Source organism: Archocentrus centrarchus, unplaced genomic scaffold, assembly GCF_007364275.1.
Source record: "Archocentrus centrarchus isolate MPI-CPG fArcCen1 unplaced genomic scaffold, fArcCen1 scaffold_63_ctg1, whole genome shotgun sequence".
NCBI classification, from domain to species: domain Eukaryota; kingdom Metazoa; phylum Chordata; class Actinopteri; order Cichliformes; family Cichlidae; genus Archocentrus; species Archocentrus centrarchus.
Window position 1 is genome coordinate 587,387 of NW_022060280.1, and position 23,692 is coordinate 611,078.

The window sequence follows — 23,692 nt, forward strand, 5'->3', positions numbered from 1 at the left end:
TCTCCATAACAAACACCATATGGAGCATAAGGGTGTCCATGTTCACCTCACAATTGACATCCTGGATAGGCCTGCCACACCCAAATGTATAGTGAGGGTGCACTCTGCAGCATTGTGTGGAAGTCTAGGAAAGTCCCTCTCGATTGGCAGACTGGGGTGGAGGTTCGCATTTATAAAAAGGGGGACCAGAGGATGTGTTCTGATTCAGCAGGAAATGAGCACCACAAACCCTGCCTGGATGGTCCCCTAGGGACCCCTCTCGTCCTCTCTCTCTGACACTCTCAACATGTTCTACGCCTGCTTTGAGTACCTCACTACCTCCCTAACCATCAGACTCACCCCACCACCTGGAAAAGAGGCCCTAAGTGTGACCCCAGCAGAGGTGAGGAGGATCCTACAGAGGATTAATCCTCTCAAAGCTGCTGGCCCAGACAACATCCATGGGTAGGTGCTAAGGTACTGTCTGACATTGAATGACTGACTTTTTCAACTTCTCCCTCAAGAATAATAATTGATTTTAATCATTTATATGCAATTTGCCAATAATACAGTTTTATGTGTAGTGAGGTGTTTTATTGCTACTAATGCTAAAGGAATTGATCTAAAAACAATCCTCTAAATTGCCAGATAATTATAGATTATTATATTTACAATTCTTCAGCCAGGTAAAAGTACAGATAAGTCCAGGTCCAGGAAGATATGCCGTCAGAATATAAAAAAGTATAAAAGATGGTATGTTTTAATCTGTTCCAATTTGTTTTGTTAAACCAGGGGTGGCTGGTGGTGAGGCTTGCCTTTCTGGAAAAGGTACTGCATGCCAGTGGTAAGATGTAAAACTAGTGACTAAGGCCATAATCTCATCAAGAAAGTATTTACTAAGGTCACAGAGCACATGTGTCAAAGAGACGTTTTTCTACAGACTGGATGGCTACTGAAATCAGAGGTGATTTAAAAGAATGCAGGCATTAGGTAGGTATTTCCACAACAGCTTTACTTTTCAAACTTGGAAGCTACATGCATCTTTTCTAAACAGTATATTTTTTAATCATTGGTAAATAGTGGTTAAATTCTAGGTCATAGTTAATGGTTCTGGATGCATGCCACCTCCTTGAATTTTTTGTTTGTATGGGAGCAAAATTCCATTTTCTGTTAACCAACATATACCAAATTACATATCTGACATTTTCCATCAGAAAAAATATCAATATCAGATTCTGGGAATCACTTATATTTTTTATTTTAAGCTGCTATTTTTAACTTTAAACTTTTCTAACTTTAAAACCAGAGGCGATTGTGCTTTTGAGGTTGTGGCTCCCAAACTTTGGAACAGTCTTCGTCAGCCTATCTCGTCAGCTGAGTCCGTAATTTGTTTTAAACAACTGCTGAAAACCTTAATCTTTTCCCTTTTAATTTGGGCCATATTTTGTCACCATTTGCTTGTATAGAAATGTGTGTGTGTCGGCACGAATGTTTGACCATATGGTTGATTATGTGTCTGTATGTTTGTAACATGTTTACTTATATGAGGCTTTTGTTCAAACCGTGAAGCACTTTGTAAACATGTTTTGAAAAATGCTATATAAATAAAATTATTATTAATATTATAACCCTTTATGTAACTTGTATAGATGCATCAGTATTATCCAGATCTACTAACTTTCTGTGGAAATGTGCCCATTACTTGCTAACTAGTTACACTGGGGGATACTTAAACTTCTCCAAAGAAACATGCAATTATCTTCATGGCCCACACAGAAAACACTGTTAGAGGTTAATGAATGTAGGTTGCATTTTACACACTTCCCAAATCTCATCATTATGTTGCGCAAACCTGTGCATCAAGTAAGTTTGTGTATCTAGTCATATGGACAGCATCTAGAAAGGAAGCCAGTGGCTAGTTCTAAAAGTGACACAGTCAAAGAAACACACAGGTGAAATTCAGCTGTATATATTCACTCTTGATCATCAGTAAAGAAGCGCAATTTAAATTGTACTTTTACAGGTAAAACTCTGACTGGCTAACTGTTCCTGAAATCAAAGAAAAAATCACACAGGTGCAACACAAACCTATATGAATATCTGACCAATCACAGAATATAAGTTTTTTCCCCCTACATAGAGAAATATTTGGCACCCACCAAAGTCATTTTAGCCAGCACCAAAGGAAAATCAAAAGAACCACAATGATAATTAAAAATTAAAAAAATGTACTCCGTTAATATGTTTAATCAACCACACAGTAGTTGAACAAGCAGCAGATACAGAAACTTAAATATGACATCTTTGACTTCCTGCAGCCAGTTCTCCTCTTATCTACTGTACAGCCACTGCATTTTTGCAGAGGTGCTGATAAGCCAACTAAGCCGTAGTGTTTTTATTTTGACTAAACCCAACTTTTTTATTGTGTGTGGCTCAGCAAGAAACACTCTCAGTTACAGTCCAAACTCTCCCAGTGGTTTTATTAATATTATAGGGTTGTCAGCACTCACTTATGTGTCACGCATGCTTTTGCCTTGCATCAGGCTCCATGTTTCACCACTAACACATGCCCATAATACCATACAATATAAAGTGCATTGAAGAAAGTCTGAGATAAAGCATTGAGGGTTGGCTGAGGTTAAGCCTCAAGAGCCTGTGATGAAGGCTCAAGGCTGACACAGGCCAGGAGAAAGACCAGAGGGCCAATGATAAAGCTGAGAGTTGACATAGAATGGGAGAGAGATTCTACATTAAGGCTCGAGACTAATGAAAGTAGGGGAAAACAAAGGTGGGAGTGAAAGAGGACTATCTCTCCTGGCCTGCTGGAGGCCAGGAAAGACAGCCTGTTGAGGCAGAGAGTTGACACAGGAAGGAGAACAGAGAGTCTGCATTAAGGCTCAAGTCAGGAGAGCGTGCAGAACCTGCGATAGGCCAAGGTTGTCTAGGATAACTAAGTAGAGGGCAAACCTAATGTATGCTTGAGGGCGGACAAAGGCCAGGAGAGTTTATAGAGCTTGCATTAGGCTGAAGGTGGGAAATGGCCAGGGCTGGACTGGTAACCTGGCTTACCGGGCATTTGCCCGGTGGGCCGACAGTCCTCAGGAACCAATGAGAGCACTGATCAGATATGCAGCCAAGAGGCCCATGGTGACTCTAGACGAAATGCAGAGATCCACAGCTCAGGTGGGGGAATCTGTCCACAGGACAACTATTAGTCGTGCACTGCACAAATGTGGTCTTTATGGAAGAGTGGCAAGAAGAAAGCCATTATTAAAAGAAAACCATGAAAAGTCCCGTTTGCAGTTTGCCAGAAGCCATGTTGGGGACACAGCAAACATGTGGAACAAGGTTCTTTGGTCAGATGAGACCAAAATTGAACTTTTTGGCCAAAATGCAAAACGCTATGTGTGGCGGAGAATTAACACTGGACATCACTCTGAACACACCATCCCCACTGTCAAATATGGTGGTGGCAGCATCATGCTCTGGGGCTGCTTCTCTTCAGCAGGGACAGGGAAGTTGGTCAGAGTTGATGGGAAGATGGATGGAGCCAAATACAGGGCAATCTTGGAAGAAAACCTGTTGGAGTCTGCAAAAGACTTGAGACTGGGGTGGAGGTTCACCTTCCAGCAGGACAACAACCCTAAACATAAAGCCAGGGCTACAACAGAATGGTTTAAAACAAAACATATTCATGTGTTAGAACGGCCCAGTCAAAGTCCAGACCTAAACCCAATGGAGAATTTGTGGCAATATCTGAAAACTGCTGTTCACAAATGCTCTCCATCTAATCTGACTGAGCTTGAGCTGTTTTGCAAAGAAGAATGGGCAAAAAATTCATTCACTAGATGTGCAAAGCTGGTGGAGACATACCCTAAAAGACTTGCAGCTGTAATTGCAGCAAAAGGTGGTTCCACAAAGTATTGACTCAGGGGGGCTGAATACTTTTGCACACCGCACTTTTTAGTTTTTTATTTGTAAAAAATGTTTTGAATCATGTATAATTTTCTTTCCACTTCACAATTGTAACCACTTTGTGTTGGTCTTTCACATTAAATTCCAGTGAGATATATTTATGTTTGTGGTTGTAATGTGACAAAATATGGAAAAGTTCAAGGGGTGTGAATACTTTTGCAAGCCACTGTATATGCTGACTTTCAGATTTAAAGCAAGCAGAGTAGAGGGATAGGGCCTCCCCAAAAAGAGTAAGAGCAATTGAACCATGGTGGGGAAGTTCACTTCTAAAGAATAAAATGTATGATCATAAGCTGAAGCATAGTCAAGTGCCAAAATTGGCAATATAAATAGCAGACTAAGTGAGATAAATGATGGAAACAGGAGGGAGCACCTGAATGAGTCACTGCGAGCGCTGCGTAACTTACAAAAATGAAGCTGAGGAGTGGTAAATGCAACCACTGTCACTACAGTCATTTCAGATCCATTTCTGGATAAATATGAATACCTGCTGCCCAAAGCGATCGGCCCGAGCGGGTTGAAGCAGAATTTTGCCAGAAAGAGAACGACTCCCAAAATGATTTCTGAGCTCAACACCACAAAAAACTGGCAGAGCGATTGGGCTAAGAATTCGAGGAATTCGAAGAATCACGACTTGTTGATTAGTTGATGCAAGTATTGAGGTGAATCAAGCTGAACCAAAATGCAGTGGAAAGGTTTTGACAGGTCTACTATTTGCAGATTCTTGTACGCAGATTGGAGTAAACATTGGCCGCTTGGGAAATTATGGCGGCCCCGGGAGGGAGTGAATTTGTGGTGGCTGGAAAAAACAGCGGCTGGCATCCAAGACTCAGCCTATCCCAGCTGACAAGGCAGTAAGATGCAGGGTACACCCCGTACAGGTCACCAGCCTGTTACAGGGCTGACACAGACAACCATTCACACCTGTGGGCAATTTAGAGAGACCAATTAACCTAACCCTAGTAACTGCATGTCTTCAGATTGTGGGAGGAAACCCACACAGACACAGGGTTAACATACAAACTCCACACAGCAAGAGTCCAGGGCTAAGGTGGAATTGAACCCAGACTATCAGATAGCTATTCTAGCTGTGAGGCAGCAGTGCTAACCACCACACCACCATGCTGCCCAGTAACACAAATATTTTTTACAGTTTGAACTGTGTCTGTTTAAATTTGGTAAATAAACATGATAAAACTCAGCCCTGCTGAATGCTGGTACATTAACATTTACAAATAACATTTGTCCATGGAACAATAAAAAAACTATACGAGAGAGCGTTGTGAACAAAAACCAAACAAAAACACCAAATGTCAACTATTCCAAACAGCGAGAGGCCTGGGCCAAGCCAAAATTGAACCCAGACCTTCTAGATGGCATTCTCCCTGTGAGGTAGCACTGCTAACCATTGTGCCACCATGCAGCTGCGCAGTAATCCAGTCTGTTAAAACTGGTATAAACTAGATTTTTAGCAGGTGCAAAACTTGATGATATTAACTTGTTTGAACTCAAACACATGATTACAATAAGATAGACCATCAAAAAGTACAGTCTACTCAGCATTAACAAGTAATGTTCACATTCTAGGCAATTTTAAGTAATATGAAATCAATATTTTTAAGTGGAATCAAAATCTGGGTTTACAGTGTACAGTTTTAAAGATAAAAGCCATTTTATGAAAGTTTGACCATATTTGACCTTGAAGAAGAGCTCAGAGGGCCAAAGTAATGTGATATTTATATTCCCCATATATTGTTCCCTATATACCTATATGTTGTCAATACAAACAATTGCAGTATGAAGACAGTTTTAATAAATAGCTCTACATTGCATTATTATCACTTTGACCTTCTATTGACATTGAAGGAGAGGTCAGAGGTGATATTTTAAACCTTTATATGGCACCTTCTACATGTTGGCAATATACACCACACTTGTAAGAACCAGTTTCTAAGTTATAAAGTTTTTTGTCATTTTTCAAACAATAAATCAGTAAGTTGACCTTGAAGACCTTGGTGGATGTAAGCCAAACTTAAATGGATTATTAACATGGCCCCAATCTACACCTCTAAAAAGTTTTATCAGATTTGATTCAAAACCTTTTAAACTATCATGTTTATGGACAGAATGACACACATGCAAGCATGCATGCACACACAAACACAAATGCGACCAAAAAAAACACAACCTCCTTGGCAAAGCTAACAAGTTGTCTGATAAAATCTATGTTATCAAAGTTCAGCTGTATTAACATGTAAAAATGATTACTCAGAGAAAGACTGAAGTCACGTGAGGCTAAAGTTTCTTGTTAGTGGATATTCTTTTGGTTCAGCTCTTTAGAGGTCTAAGCCGGATACATACATTACCTAATTTTTGGACTGTCAGTTGTGTGGGAAGAGGAAACAAGTTTCAGACAGATAGTGAAGTGACATCCTGTAGCAATGTACAGTATAAATAAAAACTAGCATTAAAACATGTAGACATACTGTATTCTACTAGACCCCTAAGATAAAATGTGTATATATATATAAATATATATATATATATATATATATATATATATATATATATATATATATATATATATATATATATATATATATATATGTATATATATATATATATATATATATATATATATATATATAAATGAAGGTAACAGTGGTCCCCGTGGTAATCGGAACACTCGGGGCAGTGACCCCCAAACTAGGAGAGTGGCTCCAGCAGATTCCTGGAACAACAACCAAGATCTCTGTCCAGAAGAGCGCAATACTGAGAACAGCTAAGATACTGCGCAGGACCCTCAAGCTCCCAGGCCTCTGGTAGAGGACCCGAGCTTGGTGGGCAAAATAGACTGCCCGTAGGGGCGAGCTGGGATTTTTTATATATATATATATATATATATATATATATATATATATATATATATATATATATATATATATATATATACAGTGTATCACAAAAGTGAGTACACCCCTCACATTTCTGCAGGTATTTAAGTATATCTTTTCATGGGACAACACTGACAACACTGACAAAATGACACTTTGACACAATGAAAAGTAGTCTGTGTGCAGCGTATATAAAAGTGTAAGTGTAAGTGTGTAAGTGTGTGTGTGTGTGTGTGTATAAAATCCTAATGTTATGATCCTGGCACCCCCCACAAAAGAAACAGTTTTTAGGCCCAAAGATGTTTTTTTTTTTTTCCAGAATGGACTCACATTATAGAGGATGTCCACCCATCCTTCCATTGTGATACACTGGAAAACAGTGAGAACAGCGAAGAGGATGTTGTCAAAATTGGTAATGCCAAAGTTGGGTCCAATCCAGTACTCCCTGCAGACAGTGTCTTTGACACAGATCCTCGCTGGAGCCTCATAGCCACAGGGGAATTCTGCTGTCTGTTCACCTACAAACCATAAAAACACACATTTACACATGGAGGTATTTTTAGAGATGTCTCTTGATATATTACACATCTTAGCATGTTTCTCACATCCTAAGATGTGTAATACTTTTAATGATTTTAATGATTACTTTGAACTGTTCTTTTTGCAGGCTGGATTCAGCATACATCTTCAATAAGTTTAAAAACTAAAATTCAGTTCACAAGTTTGAATTTATTTTGGATTTTCTCTAATCCACACAGGATCAAAACTGTTACTACACAGTTCAAGTATATACTTTCCATCACTTGAATATTTTAATAAGTGGCACTGAATATTCAATATTGTCTTTTGACTTGGCAAGACCAAGGCTTATTAACTTCATGTTAGTGATCATGATTGACTAGAACTATTTGTTTTTCTTTGCCAGAATAAAATGGATTTGCTTGACAGTACTCAGAACAATGGGCAAGTCTAAGGAACTCAGTGGCAATATAAGCACAAAAGATATGTTGTCTTTTGTTTTCTTTTTTTTGGTTGATCTATGTAACAGGTCTCTCTTGTAAATGAGACAATAAGCCTCAAGAGATTTTCCCGTATAAATAAAGGATTAATAAAATAATAATAAAGAATGGTAGTTTTATACAAGCCATTTCTAAACAACTGTAGATTCCAAGATCATTAGTTCAAACAAGTGTACATAAGTACAAGTTACTGAGACCACTTGTCACTACTTTGCCAAGATCTGGAAGAAGACTGTCACCCTCAGAAGAGAGGAAACTGGTTAGGATGTTCAGAAACCACCTAGGAACCATTACTGTTTGTACTGTGTTAAACATGGTGGTGGTAGGATTCAGTGGCCAAGAACAAGAGTTGAACCCTTTCTAAAACAGGCCCATGCATGTTTTGTAGAAACATTAATAAGCTACTCAATAATGTGGTGTTTGACAGCTGTTGTGTAATAAACAAATACCAGGTTTTGTATCAAAATTAATGTAATTTCAAAATGGCTCCATCAGCCCAGTATTTCCCCCCAAAAATGTTACGGTTCTACCATTTTCGCTTACTTGTGTTATTCCTGAAGCAGGTGCGATGAAACTTGCCCATGTAGAAGTCAAGTCCAATGATGGCAAACATGAGGATGGCAAAAAAGAGCAACAGGCCAATCTGCAGCAGCGGTACCATGGCTTTCATGATAGACTTTAATACCACTTGAAGACCTGAGGCAAAACAAGAGAAACAAACTTCTGAAGTCTGACATTATAATCTGATGGATTACTGAGAACTGTGTTTGCAGATGAATACACGGGCAAGACATTAAACGCCTTGACTTTTAACTTTATTTTGTATATGTAGAAATATTAATGGAAAACTTTTCACCCTATACAGTATTTTCTAACCATGATGGTTGAACGTGTATTGTATCATTAATATGTGCATTCTCCATAATGCTGTCAAAATGTGTCTCTTCCATGCTCTTGAGACTGTGCTGGGAGACACAGCAAACCTTCGGCTTATCCAGACCTTTTCACGCCTGTCACACGTGGCTCAGGGTGAACCTGGTCTCATCTGTGCCAGTGGTGCCAGTGGTGGATCTGCCAATTCTGGTCCTCTATGGCAAATGCCAATCAGGCTCCACGGTGCTGCATAGTGAGAACAGGCCCTACTAAAGAACATCAGGCCCTCATGCCACCCTCATTAAATGTCAGAGACATTCACAACAGTAACCGCTTGAGGTAATTTTGTAGGGCTCTGGCAGTACTCATCCTGTTCTTGCTTGAGCAAAGGAGCAGATACCAGCCCTGCTGATAGGTTAAGGACCTTTTACGACCCTGTTCAGCTTTCCTGGAGTAACTGCCTGTGTCCTGGAATCTCTGTGCTCTTGAGACTGGGCAGAGAAATACAGCAAACCTTCTTTCAATGACACATATCGATGTGCCATCCTGGAGTAGTTGTACTACTTGTACAACCTCTGTATGGTTCAGGTATCACCTTATGCTACCCGTAGTGAAAATGTCAGATGCCAGATGCAAAACTTGTGAAAAAACAGTCAGAAAAGATGAGGAGAGAAAAAATCTCAGTGGCCGCCACCCACAAAAGCATTCCTGTTTTGGGGGTTGTCTCACTGTAATTCTATTAACACCAAAGCACCTGAAACTGATTAACAACCCCCTCTGCTTGTACTTAAACTTAAGGTTGTACTTAAACTATATTAAGGTGTAACTGACCAGATCATTATCCCAAAAGTTTAACTGACTTAATGCCATACTAGGATTAAAAAGTGTTCCTTTAATTTTTTTGAGCAATGTAGTTCAATATATATAAAAAGCAAGTTTTCACAGGATCTTGTAGAACCATCTCTGGCAGAACTAACTTGGATTAATCATTTTCTGTGTAACTTTATCAGTCTCTCAAAATGTTGTTGGTGAGTTCTGTCCCACTCTTCTTTACATCATTGCTTTGATTCATTAAGGTTTTATTGCACCGTTGCACCAATTTGATCCCTTTTTTTTTCTCGGTCATTTTGTTGTAGATTTACTGGTGTGCTTGGTATTACAACCCAATTTCAGCTAAGCTGTAGCTGCCAGAGAGATGGCCCCACATTTAATTTCAGAATACTTTGGTACAACAGGGAGATCACGGTCAACTCAGGGACCATAAGGTTCCCAGGTCCCGTCGCTGCAAAAGCAGCCAAAAGGTATGAGGTGTTTGTGCTGATATGCTTTGTTTGGTTTTCACCAAATGTAGCACTGTGCATTATGGCCAAACATCTTCACTTTGGTTTCGCAGAACTGCATACAGTCCTGTAAAAACTTTCTTTTTCAAATGACTGTATTATTCACAACAATCTGAATACATTCCATATGTTCATTTATATTAAAATCTTAAACATCACATCATTAATTTGTATGCAGCTGGAAATGTATTGATTGAACATGCACAAATTTGGAGAACTCACAAAAAAAAAATTCTACAATTTCTCCCTTCTGTGCCTATATGTCTATGTCCAATGCAGGTTGTACTTAAACTATATTAAGGTGTAACACTGTTGAAATTAAAAAGCTGCAGCACCAGGGTGGCTCAGTAGAATAACAGGTGACCATGTATGCTGTGAGGCAAAAAGCAGGCAGTCCAGGTTTGCATCCTGACCTGTTGCTCTTTACTGCATGTCTTCCCACATCTCTCCTCCTGCTTTCCTGTTTCTCTACACTGTCAAATGAAGCTGCCGTGGCCCCCCAAAAATTAATAGGTGTGTAATTTTGCAATCTGCCTTCAGAAAAGATATTTATTTCAATAACTGACTGAATACTTTGCAGTCAAGTTGTTAGTTCAAGCGCTGTTATAATCATGACCATGAGCAGAGACAGTAACTGGGAGAGAGATGTATTTAAATGTACACTTACTTGGAATGCCGGAGACGAGTTTGAGTGGCCGCAGCACTCTCACCGCCCTCAGTGTTCTCAGATCAAAGTCAGCCCCCACAGTGGCCAGGATCCTACACACAACAACAGCATGTATTCAACACAAAAGGAAACTGTATAGCTTACAGCCTCTTTTCAGTATCTTTTACCATCACAAAAAGGCTGGTAAAATATATCAGTGGATTGCTGTTCACTTCACTGAACAAAGCTCCTGTTGCTTATTCAGCTGTCAAATTCATGAAGACTGTCAGCTGTTCCAAGCTTCTTCCACTTCGCAATTATTGATGGCAATGTGCTCATAGACACACTCAAAGCTTTAGAAACCGTTTCCTATCCTTTCCCTTATCCATGTCTTGCTACATTGTGATCACAACTGTCTGCAGAGATCCTGGTATGCAATGTGAATTGTGGGACCTTGTATACACAAATGTTTCCCTTTCTAAACTGTGTTGAGTCACTTCAGTTCACTAACTGGATTCAAATCAACTGCTAGACAATGCACAGTGTGCATGAGTCTGGAAGCATGACATGTAGAATAGTACATGATGGGTTGTTGGTATGCAGAGTAGTGTACAGCAGTGAGGAGGGGTAGCCTCACACTAAAACTCTTCATACAGCCTCACATTGACAGGTGAAGAAGACTGCCCACCTCTTACTATCAGCATGGCCTCCTCTTGAAGGACGGCCAGATATAGACCAACACCTAAACACATCAAAACCAACATTAGTAAAAAGTGGCTCCGTGCTGAGCCTGTCTAACAGCAAATCATATATTTTCTACACCTGCAGCCTGAGCTGACTAAGCTTCAGTGCGACAGCAATACCAGCAACTCTCTCTCTCTCTCTCTCTCTCTCTCTCTCTCTCTCTCTCTCTCTCTCTCTCTCTCTCTCTCTCTCTCGCCTTTTTTACCGATGCTGCACCAAAAACTGTTGAGTTGAGATTGCTGGCTAAAGTGAAGCCCTATCTTTCTTATAATGATTTTGAAAGAGTCATTCATGCTGTTATCATGACAAGACTGGATTATTGTAATTCTTTGCATGTAGGTTTACCACAGTTATCTCTTGGCTGGCTTCAACCAAGAGATGACTTCTTCCAAAATGCTGCTGGTCAACTTTTAACAGGGACGAGAAAGCGTAAGCACATTCCTCGAGTTTTAGCTTCACTTTATTGGCTTCCTGTCAAATTTAGGATTAATTTTAAGATTTTATTCATTGGTTTTAAATTTTTAAACAGGCTGGCCCCTCTGTATTTGTCTGATCTTATTCATGTTCATACTCCTGTCAGAGCATTGAGGTCTGCCAATCAGATAATCCTAACAATTGCTAGATCAGCTCTAGACTTAAAAATCTAGCTTTTTCAGTTTTTTGCGCTGAGTTTCTGGAATGCTTTACTATTTCATATTAGAACTGCTCAGACAGTTTCTACATTTAAGTCTTTGCTCAAGACCCATTTCTATTCTCTGGCTTTTAATTCAAGTTAATCTTGACATCTTGTAACTATGTAGTTATTATATATTATCTGGATTTTTTGTTTGTTTGTTGTTTTGCCTTCTATGTATGGTATTTTTGGTTGACTGAAACACTCTGGTCCACTCTGGCTTTTTAAATGTGCTATCTAAATAAATTTGACAGTAACAAAAATGATTTGCTGTATAGCACATTTACTGGTGTAAATTAGTTTTTGACCTCGAATCTGTCAAACACATCTCTCATGAATGATATCAATTCATTCTGAGTGAGAAAGAACACTCCTGTCTCAGGTAGAAGCTGCAGTCACATTTTGGTAAAATGACTTTTATATATTCTTTATTGATCAGGGTAAAAACTCATTTTTTCAGAGATCTGACCAAGAGGGCAGCAGAAACTGCTACAAAATAACATCACAGCTCTATAGAGATAGTTGATGCGGCCAAAAAGGACTGGATTGATTATAATGTAGAAACAATAACACAGTCATAAAGATACTTGCAAAACAGGCCATTTCTTTATTTTATTTCTAAGCTCTTCATAAATCGTGTTGACTACAGTCTACTTACCAATATAAGCCAAGACATTACACATCAGAAATACATAAAAACATCAGAAATCAGTTTTTGGCAGCTGGATGAGATCAAGTTTGTTTGGCTCCACGTGTTTGTGTGAGCAGATTTTCTCTGTTCTGAACTTAAACAAGAACTGAAGAAATCACAAGATGTTACTTCACCTATGTGACATTTTACACATGTCTACCACTGCTCTGGAGCCACACCTGCCATGTGTACCTGTGTGCCCTTCACATTAGTGTCAATAGCTCACCTGTTGCTCTGTTATCATTATTGCACAGCAGGATTTTACAGTTTCTGTATGTTGTAAATTTCAGCTGGAAATTCAGAGCTTTATGCTCTACATTTGGTTACTTCATGTTTGTTTGCTGCATGGATGTGAAAATATTAAATAGCAATATTATATTAATATATAAAGCAGGCTGCTCTTGGAAATGTGGATATTAGAGTTAAGATACTCCAACTTTTTCTGATAGACCTCGTGTTGATAGACCTCTGATCAAGAGCATCCACTGTTGGGGGTGTGCTAAATTGATGCCATATCGCCAGTGCTGCGGCACCGTGCTTCATCTGATCCTTTGAACTCAACTGCTGAAATATATGTAAAACCTTCTTTTCTCACTGTATTTATTTTATTTTTAATTTTTTTATTTAATTTTTTGAACCAGGAAGTCCCCTTTTCAAGGGGGACCGGGCCAAGAAGGCACACCATTACAATGTTACAGATTAATATCAAATAAACACCAACATATAAACAAAATAACACAGGTTATGAAATATACCCAAGGACAACCTTACTGTCTGTGTAGTAGATGATTCCATTAAATTCAATGTCTATTTCAGAGATGATGGTATCAGACAGATTTACTGCCATAACTGCTGCATGAAGCTCCAAATGAGGTACGGTGGGTTCTGTGTGTGGAATGAGTCTGACTTTAATTGTGACCAATCTAGTGCAGCATTTTCCATCTGCATCAACAGACTTCAAGTAGGCAACTGTGGCTATTGGCTTTTATGAAGCATCTGAAAATACACTGACCTCTGTTAGCTTGGCCATAGATGATGACACATTAGAGTATGGTCTGGGGATTCCTAGATTCTTTAACTCCTAGAGAGAATCTCTAGTAGTTAAAGAATCTGTCCCATACCTTCTCCTGCTGGCAGCATCCCAAGGAACTTTCCTTCAATTGTCCCAGGAGAGGCAAATACAAGAGGACCATACAGGCTGTTCAGTACTGAGAGAACCCTTGTCAAGTGAATGGCTTTCTCACATCCTGGACACAGTAAATAAAACAGTCTGAGTCCAAGCTACAGTGTAGTCCAAGATGGTGCTGTGTTGGTAGAATATCAGCAGCAAGGTCCAAATCTTTTAAGTCTCAGTGGTCTTCACTACGGAAGGCCACCATGTTTGAAACTAGCTTATGCAGCCTGAGGTTAGAGAAATGACAACATTGCTTGAATTCTTTTAAGCAGACTAATAGCTGTGCCTGCTGTGGGCAGGGACTTAAACCCATCATCCACATAAAAGTCATGGACAAAAGCTGTCCTGCTCTTTTTGGAACCCAAGAAGGACCCCTATCAGGGTTGGGCTTGTAGTTATCTTTATGTCAGCTTTTTGTGACGTTACTCTGTGTTTTCTTTTTTTAGGGTGTGTTGAAATGTGTTCAAGCTTTTGTGAAAAGGCATTCAATATTTTTTTGTCCCATTGAAACTTGTTCGAAGAACGTGTTATTTGGATTCTAGGGGGATCTGTAAAATATGTAATGCAAGCCACAAATCTTTACTTTGATTATGCAGCAGAAATGTAGAAATGAATTTAAGATGCTAATGACTGAATATTCACAACACAAGCGATGCAAGAAGAAGTGGCAATGGCGCCTCTGGGAGAAGGAAAGGCTAATAGGTTAGTGACACTGCCCCTAAAATTTTGAGATGTCCCTACCCAAGGAAGGTAGGGGTTAGTTTATCCTCATCACTAAGGTCTCACATATATGAAAGGGATTCTTGGACAAGAATATTTTACTGCCAAGATGATTACATTGATAGATATTGTTATATACTCCAAAACTTAAAATGAACTTATTTGTGATGCTTGCCTTGCAGCCAGAAGGTTGCAGGTTCGAGCCCTGTCCCTGCGCTGTGTTGTGTCTCTGGCTGCATGACCGCAGATGCTCGTCTCTGGAACAATCATTTCGTTGTGTGCCTTGTGCGCACAATGACAATGAGATGAATCTAATCTAATGACTGAGTACTCACAACATGAGCGAGTAACAGGGGTTAACACACAAAAACTGATGTAGATGAATAACACAAGGCCTGAGAGGTTTCAGAATAGACATGCATATAGGCAAGTTGTTGCTTTACCCACTAGAAAAACTTGATGTAAATAAAGTATGGGGTGGATAGAGACCTTGGAACACATACCTAAAATAGGCAGACATGAAAAAAAAAATATCTATGCAGAATGCTTTCATTTACTTTTTAATTGCTTTTCCAGAGATTACCATAGAAACACATATGATGGCTTGTTGGAAAGGTGAGGTTGTGCTAAATCCAGTAATAGCAAATATGTAAATGCAGCATGCATGATCAGGGTGTAATGTTACATAATGTATGAAGTGTCCCACCTGAAAGAAACCCCAGAGTGTGTGCAGAGAACATGCCCGCAGGTTATGCAGTGAGAGAAGCTGCTCAACTCACAGGAAAACACAGAGGACCATGAGACAGCACTTCCACAGACAAGACAGAGTCTTTCTGAAATCCAAATATTACACAGAGCTGCAAGCATATTGAAAAAATCATGGAACAAGTTGAACATGACCATCAATCACATGTCAGCAGTGATCATCTCTCATTTCTCCAGCGCAGAAAGTATGTGCCTAATATTCTGTATGACTTTGGGAATTGGTGTGTTGATTCACATGCCCTCAGAGATTACCAAACATGTGGTCATAACTCAGCTTCAAAGGACAATCTCTGTGTGGTTGCTATCTGTCATAATCTCATTGCACAGAGCTGCCAGATCTATACACCAATCACACCAGGACTTGCCATATTGATACATTATCGGTTTGGTAGTAAGGCACTCATTGATGAGCTCAGTTCATGTTTCCTATACAGAAGTCAGGCACTTCCTCACATCTGCAGCTGTAGACCATTTATCAAGGACACAGAGTGGTGTCTACTTCCCAACTGGTCTGGAAGGAGTCGCTGAACACAGAATTGTTGATGTAGCCATTGACAACTGAAGCCATTGAAGACATGCTTGATGGAAAGCATACAACCCATGCTATGGCTTCTGTTGTGTTCTGAAGAGACCAAGTCTCCATAGCAGCCGTGTCCATGTCTCCATGCCTAGCACAGGTTCCAGAGTGGGCTTGCACCACTTTCCATGGATGGAGATAGACTTCACAGGTGAAGCAGCTGAAGACAGAGATCTGGTATGGAAGCTAGTCCGAAAAGCAGTTCATAATCAGCAGCATGTCACTGCATGGGCTGCATTCAGTTCCTTCATATCAGACACTGCTTTTCCAGTAGCCAGTGTACACTACATGCCTTTCATAAGAGAATCACCCTCAGACTTGTCCACCATCTATACATTTGTGATACGGCTTGTACAGCTTGCTGCAGAACTGGGACAGCACCATATTCTTGTGCCTACAGACCTTGCTATTTATAGTAATGCACAGCAGATCTTGTGGAGCAAACCACCATTCTTAGAAGGAAAGGTTGCAATGAGACTCAGAGGTATGTATATCACAATGGCTTACCTGGCATGCATCAAAAAGCTCTATGCAATGGCAGACTCTTTGACATACTGAGTTCTCTGTGTTTGCAGAAGGAACAGTTCAACAGTTGCTTCAAGGTAAACAGCTGGCAAGAGGAGTAAGAAGCATAAAGCTAGTCTCTGAGGCTCTGTTCAGGCTTTTCTGGAAAGCCATGAAATCATGGCTTGAAAAACAAGGCCAGTGTGCAATGACTGAAGCACAAGAACAACTACAAGATGTATGGCATGCATTTCAAGGTAATGATAAGGCCACCGCTCAACAGTGAGGTGGAGACTGAACTCCATGAAATCCAGAGGATAATCTAGATGTTCACAAATGAGGGGGTTAAGAAATCAGCAACATTTGGATACTGGTTAACATTTCTAAATTGTGCTGATCTGTTCCTAAGGATCCTTCGTTTAGAGCATGAAGCTGACTTTCAACTTCATCTAAATTGCATGTGTGAAGTTATACCTTGGTTCAGAGCTGCTGGAAGGAATAATTATGCCATGTACATGCCTTTTATGTTGCAGAAATGAAAGCTCTTGAACATGAACAACAGAGGCATACACATTCATGCAGGAGGGTGGATTTGTTGTTTGCCGGCCTGAGCATCGAGGCTTCAACTGTGTGGCATCTGATCAGGCACTAGAGCAAACTATCAATCGCGAAGGCAAGGGTCAGGGTGGAGTAATTGGGTTCACATTAAGAAAGGGAGCGCTCACAAGATACCAGTGACTCATGAATCACTAGTTATTCAGGACTTCCCAGAATATTTTTGTTCTATGAATATGCAGTTGTGGTAAGTAGTTTACATACACTCATCAAGAATTGAGTGCACAAGTTTGAATTTGTTTGTGATTTTCTCTAATCCACACAGGGTCAAAATGATAAATGCAGACTCAAAAATATACAGTCACTTAAATATTTTAAAAGTGGTGCTGACAGTTCTAAAGTGTCTAAAATCAATCAAACTTCTCGTTAGTGACCATGATTGACTACAATTGGTAGTTTCTCTTTGCCAGCACAGGCTCCAGCGAGATCTGAAAGAAGACCCAAACTGTCATTATTATTGTCAGTATTGGGGGTGTATGTATATATTTGAGCATGTATGAATTTGAGAAAGTCCAAAATAAATTCAAACTTGTGCAGCCAATTTTTTTTTAAATAATTAAAGATGTATGCTGTACAATCATTCCACCCTAGAAAAAGAACAGCTCAAATAAATCATTAAAAGGCCCAAATTACCACATCATTCATATCCATGATGAGTGTATATAAACTCCTGAGCACAATTGTATGTGTGTGTGTGTGTGTGTGTGTGTATGTGTGTGTGTGTGTGTGTGTGTGTATACTGTATATATTTATATATAATTAGGGGTGGGACTCGATTAAAAAAATTAATCGAATTAATTACAAGCTTTGTAATTAATTAATCGAAATTAATCGCATTTTAATCGCATTTCAATATTTGACATGAGAAATATTAATTTAAGTTTGGTTGATGAATGAATCAATATACATGAGCTTAAACTTCAAAATGTTGTTTATTTTCCCACCAGTCTACTACACAGACCAATGAAGGGTGGAAGTACTCCTGTGATAAGCAAACTCCTGAAATTAAAGTTAAGCATCATAACTGGATAGTTTTATTCAACATTAATGTCTCACTTACTATAGTTGAAAATTAATCATTCTCTCAGCTGTATTCCTTGATGTTGAAATGTGTCATGCTTGTTTTAACAGCTTATTTTCAATAAAAGACTTAAAATTAAACCACAAAAAGGAGAAAAAGTTCATTCTCCATTTAACCAGCTGCTTTTACACAGCTGTGCTGTTGCTAGGCGACATGAGCTACGTAGAGGTGAGGGCAGGTGACGCTGATATGAACGCTAACCGCTCACTTCCTCCCTTTGCGGTCTTCGTGGGCTCTGAAGGACGTGGGCCGGGTCCTTCGCAGGATGCGGCCCCTGAATTTGGACATTGTGCGTCGATATAATCTGTATGCTGGGAACTCGTGCACTGAGAAACGTTCCACAGTGCAAAGTGCAATTAAAATGCGTTAAAATTTTTAATTCATTAATTTCCCCGTAATTAATTAATCGAAGTTAACGCGTTAAAGTCCCAGCCCTAATATATATAGATACCGACTGCGGAATGGAGCAAACGTCAGCCACCTCCTGTACATGGATGACATCAAGCTGTATGCTAAGAGTGAACGAGATATCGATTCTCTGATCCACACCACCAGGATCTACAGCAATGATATCGGCATGTCATTCGGACTCGAGAAGTGTAGTCGGATGGTAACTAAGAGACGAAAAGTAGTCAGAACTGAGGGGATTACACTACCAGAAGGCAACATTGCAGACATTGAGGACAGCTACAAGTACCTTGGAATCCCACAGGAAAATGGGAACCATGAAGAGGCCGCTAGGAAAGCTGCAACCTCCAAGTACCTGCAGAGACTAAGGCAAGTCCTGAAGAGTCAGCTGAATGGGAAGAACAAGATCCGGGCTATCAACATCTATGCCCTGCCAGTTGTCAGAAACCCTGCTGGGATAACAAGTTGGCCAAAGGAGGAAATGGAAGCCACTGATGTTAAGACAAGAAAGCTCCTTACCATGCTTGGAGGGTTTCATCCCAAATCCAGCACCCTGAGACTGTACGCTAAGCGGAAGAAAGGTGGCCAAGGACTAGTGAGTGTCAGAACCACTATCCTAGATGAAACAATGAAGATCAATGAATACATCAGGAAGATGGCCACAAAGGATCATGTGCTTAGTGAGTACCTCAGGCAGCAGAAAACTGAGAAAGAAGAGGACGAAGAACAGGAACCATCATGGAAGGACAGGCCTCTGCACAGCATGTACCACCGACAGATCGAAGAAGTGGCTGACACAGAGAAATCCTACCAATGGCTGGACAAGGCTGGACTGACAGACAGCACAGAGGCACTAATCTTGGCAGCACAAGAGCAAGCTCTGAGTACAAGATCAATAGAGGCTGGGGTGTACCACACCAGGCAGGACCCCAGGTGCAGGCTGTGCAGAGATGCTCCTGAGACAGTCCAGCACATAACAGCAGCGTGCAAGATGCTAGCAGGCAGGGCATACATGGAACGCCATAACCAAGTGGCATAGTATATAGGAACATCTGTGCCGAGTATGACCTGGAAGTCCCGAGGTCAAAATGGGACACACCCCCAAAGGTGGTTGAGAACAACAGAGCTAAGATCCTGTGGGACTTTCAGATAGACAAACTTGTGGTGGCTAACCATCCGGACATCATAGTGGTGGACAAACAAAGGAAGAAAGTTGTGGTGATAGACATTGCAATACCAAGTGACGGGAACATCAAGAAGAAGGAACACGAGAAGCTCGACAAATACCAAGGACTCAGAGAGGAGCTGGAAAGGATGTGGAAGATGAAGGTAACAGTGGTCCCCGTGGTAATCGGAACACTCGGGGCAGTGACCCCCAAACTGGGAGAGTGGCTCCAGCAGATTCCTGGAACGACATCCGAGATCTCTGTCCAGAAGAGTGCAATACTGGGAACAGCTAAGATACTGCGCAGGACCCTCAAGCTCCCAGGCCTCTGGTAGAGGACCCAAGCTTGGAGGGCAAAATAGACCACCCGTAGGGGCGAGCTGGGATTTTTTATATATATATATATATATATATATATATATAAACAAAGTGAAAGTTAGATATTTAAACCTATCACATAATATAAAAACAGTGATTGCTGGAACATTTCATTACTGACAGGGATAGTGTTAAGAAGTTTGTTGCAGTTGCCTCAAAATCAGGTTTAAAAGCCTTTTTCCCCTGGAAGCTCTACTTCTACCACCATACCTAAATAACTAAATAACTCTCCCATAGATCTCAATTCAGGATTCTTTGTGGGCTTATAATGACCTTTTCTCTTCCTGACTTCACTTTCTCACTCCACTTCTCAGTAAAAATTGCTGTAATAGCTTTAAAAATGTAAAATTCTATTTAATACATTTTGTGAAACCTGATCTATAAATCACCTGTTTGGAGAAATGTGCTTCATTTTTTTCCCCACAAAATCTATTATGGAAATGTTGAAATTCATGTATGTACAGTGCAGAAAAAATATTTGAACCCTTACTGATTTTTATTGTTTTTTGTTGTTGTTGTTTGCATATTTGTCACACTTTGATCAAACAAATTTTTATTTTGGACAAGGATAAGCTGAGCAAATACAAAATGCAATTTTTAAATTATGTGTAGGTTCTCAGTCATCCCGGTCATAGTAGTCTCTAGAGCTTGAAAAAGGGGGACTGGACTTCTTTTTGTTTCTTGCAGACCTTTCACCTCTCATCCAAAAGGCTTCATCAATTCTCAGACCAAAAGGTGGAGAGACCCAGGAATTTAAACCCCAGTAGGCGTAGTCCCCTGAAGGTGGGTGTGACCCACTATTGTTCATGTGAATAATCACATGCGCCGAAGTGTGTAAGAAGGCATGGGTCATTACAATCAGTGGTTCCAAGTGAAACCAATTTGGGACTTTGCCTCATTGTATCAAGTGACTGAGGTCACCTAAACAAAGGTGGGAATGGGGGTTGAGGTGCCTGGGGAGGGAGCTCAGGATCGGACTGTAAACAGGGGAAAGTTGGTGACGTAATCACCTCCTCTGTTCAGTGCTCGTTGTTCACAGTGGACATAGATGCTTCTTTTACTCCTCTTTCAAACCATCTGTCTTCCTGGTCCAAAATGTGAACGTTAGCATCCTCAAGAGTGCCCTTTTAAATTATGATTTAATTCATTAAGAGAAAAAAAATCTATCCAATCTTCTTGGCCCTATGTGATGGCCTTTTTGTTTTGTAGGATGCTGTAAAGTCAAGACACAGCTCTCTTGGAAAACAGCTTAATATTCAAGAAACTTTCTAAGGCTGCATAGCTGAGCTTCTGTTCATACAGTGAGACATGAGTCCTTAAAAACATGCCTAAGTAGCAAAAACTGTAAAAAGTGTGAGAGAAAATATTCTGTGGACTAACAAGACAAAAATTTAATTTTTTGGAAAGAGTGCATGGCATTACATCTGGCATAAAGCTGAAAGAGAATTTCTGGCCATCAACTGTGTCTGTTAGCATAAACTCACTTGGGTAATACAGCAGGACAATGTGTGGAACCACACCAGCATATCCACCTCTGAATGGCTCCTTAAAAACTGTTTTACCTTGCCTTATTTGGTATCTTTTTTTTTTTTTTCAGCACAACCTTACGTGTGACTGTTCAATTAATTTTTTGTTTTGATATAAAGTATTAACTACATTGGACCCAAAATCACAAAAAAACTAAACAAAACATAAAATCCAAGTAGAAAAAAGTTAGTTTGTGAAAGATGTAACATATGAACAAATTTAGCAAACAAATTTATATACAACTATTTACATTAAAATGCAGGCAGTGCCTCAGGCCTTTCTTGTACAGATATTTGCAAAACAATCAAGGGTCACAATAAGATGCCACAAAAATTATTTTTGCCACTCCAAAAAAAAGAGTTCCTGTCCACCACAAGACAGAGGTGCACATCACAGGCCTAACACTTTGACATACAGCATTTACATTTGAGTCTTCCTTTGGTGGCTTTTTAGGCACCATCTGCGTTGTCCATGACTACACAACACACTAAACACATTATACTACATACTAACTATACACTCCAAACACACTAAAAGCCAAAATTTCTCCACAGCGATATTAAAGACTCTGTCAGATATTGCAAATGCTATTAGGTTTAGGGGAGAATTACATTTTCACATAGGGCCAGGTAGGTTTTGGTTGTGGGTCATACTCACATTCACACCAATGGGCAAGTCAGAATCACCAGTTAACCTAACCCCACTCACTACATGTCTTTGGACTGTGGGAGGAAGCCCGGGTACCTGGGGAGAACCCTGCAGACATGGGGAAAACATGCAAACTCCACACAGAAAGGCTGCAGCCAGATCATGGATTCAAACCCAGGACCTTCTTGCTGTGAGACAACAGTGCTAATCTCCGCGCCACCCTGCTATCCATTAATTGTTTGATGATCTGAAACATTCAAGTGTGACAAATATGTAAAAAACAAATCACAGATTTTTTTTTTTTGTTGTTGATGTTCAGTAAATATACTTACTAACCTTGATGATCAAGCTTGTATTTTTAATAGGTTTAAAGGCATGAGACAAAATATGAGACTGTGGATACTGGCCTAACTATTTACCAGTGCACTTAAGATCTGTGTCTTGGTGCAGCATGAAGAGGCTTTAAATGTAATATTAGAATGGTAGACTCTATCATAGGATGCTGCACCGCTTTATAACTAACAGTGTCTATTACACCACTTCCAGTGAACAAATGCATCCTTCACACTCCATTAAAGGTAGTTTTTAGTGGGACTTACATATGCAATGCTTAGTATGCCACTCAAGTGTCAATTTCATTTGCCAGTTTATTCAACAACTCATTCAACTTACATAACAAATCCATTACTTGCATTCCAGGAGTGGTTCACTGACACACACACACACACACGCACACACACATACACGCATGCACACACACACACACACACACACACACACACACACACACACACACACACACACACACACACACACACCTATTTGGCCCTATATCCGTGGACGCAGACAGGCTGAAGTAGAACTGCCTTACTATGCATGTAGAAAAGAACATCACATCACATCACATACTCAGTCTCATCCTTCAGAAGCCCAACCTGGAAGCTCCATGAGCAACAGGCTGCAGCAGGTGAAGCGGAAAACAGCTAATTATGTTGGGCGAAGCTCTGACGCATAGGACAGTAACGAAGTACAAATACTTTGTTACTGTACTCAAATAGATTTAATTTTTTTTACTTTTACTCCCTAATTTTTTACACAAATATCTGTACTTTCTACTCCTTACATTTTTAAAACAGGCTCGTTACTTTAGGTTTAATGTCTGAGAGAAGTTTTTAATTCCAGTCACTGCAGCCGTTAAGCATCAAACGATCTGAACCTAAATGGTGGAGCAATAACACATAAGAGACAGTCCTACTGGCATATCCTCCATCACCGGGGCTTTTCGCATACAAAGAG

General features: G+C 40.0%; 1 protein-coding gene across 1 annotated transcript in view; it reads right to left on the minus strand.

Moving 5' to 3' along the window:
* The window catches only part of cacna1ba (calcium channel, voltage-dependent, N type, alpha 1B subunit, a), a 266,901-nt gene that overhangs the window by 193,142 nt on the left and 50,067 nt on the right, over window positions 1-23,692 (minus strand). The window contains exons 4-6 of the mRNA XM_030725575.1: window positions 10,748-10,839; window positions 8,411-8,563; window positions 7,179-7,366 (exon numbers count right to left, since the gene is read on the minus strand). Coding sequence (XP_030581435.1) covers window positions 7,179-7,366; window positions 8,411-8,563; window positions 10,748-10,839 — 433 coding nt within the window. The remainder of the gene's footprint in view (window positions 1-7,178; window positions 7,367-8,410; window positions 8,564-10,747; window positions 10,840-23,692) is intronic.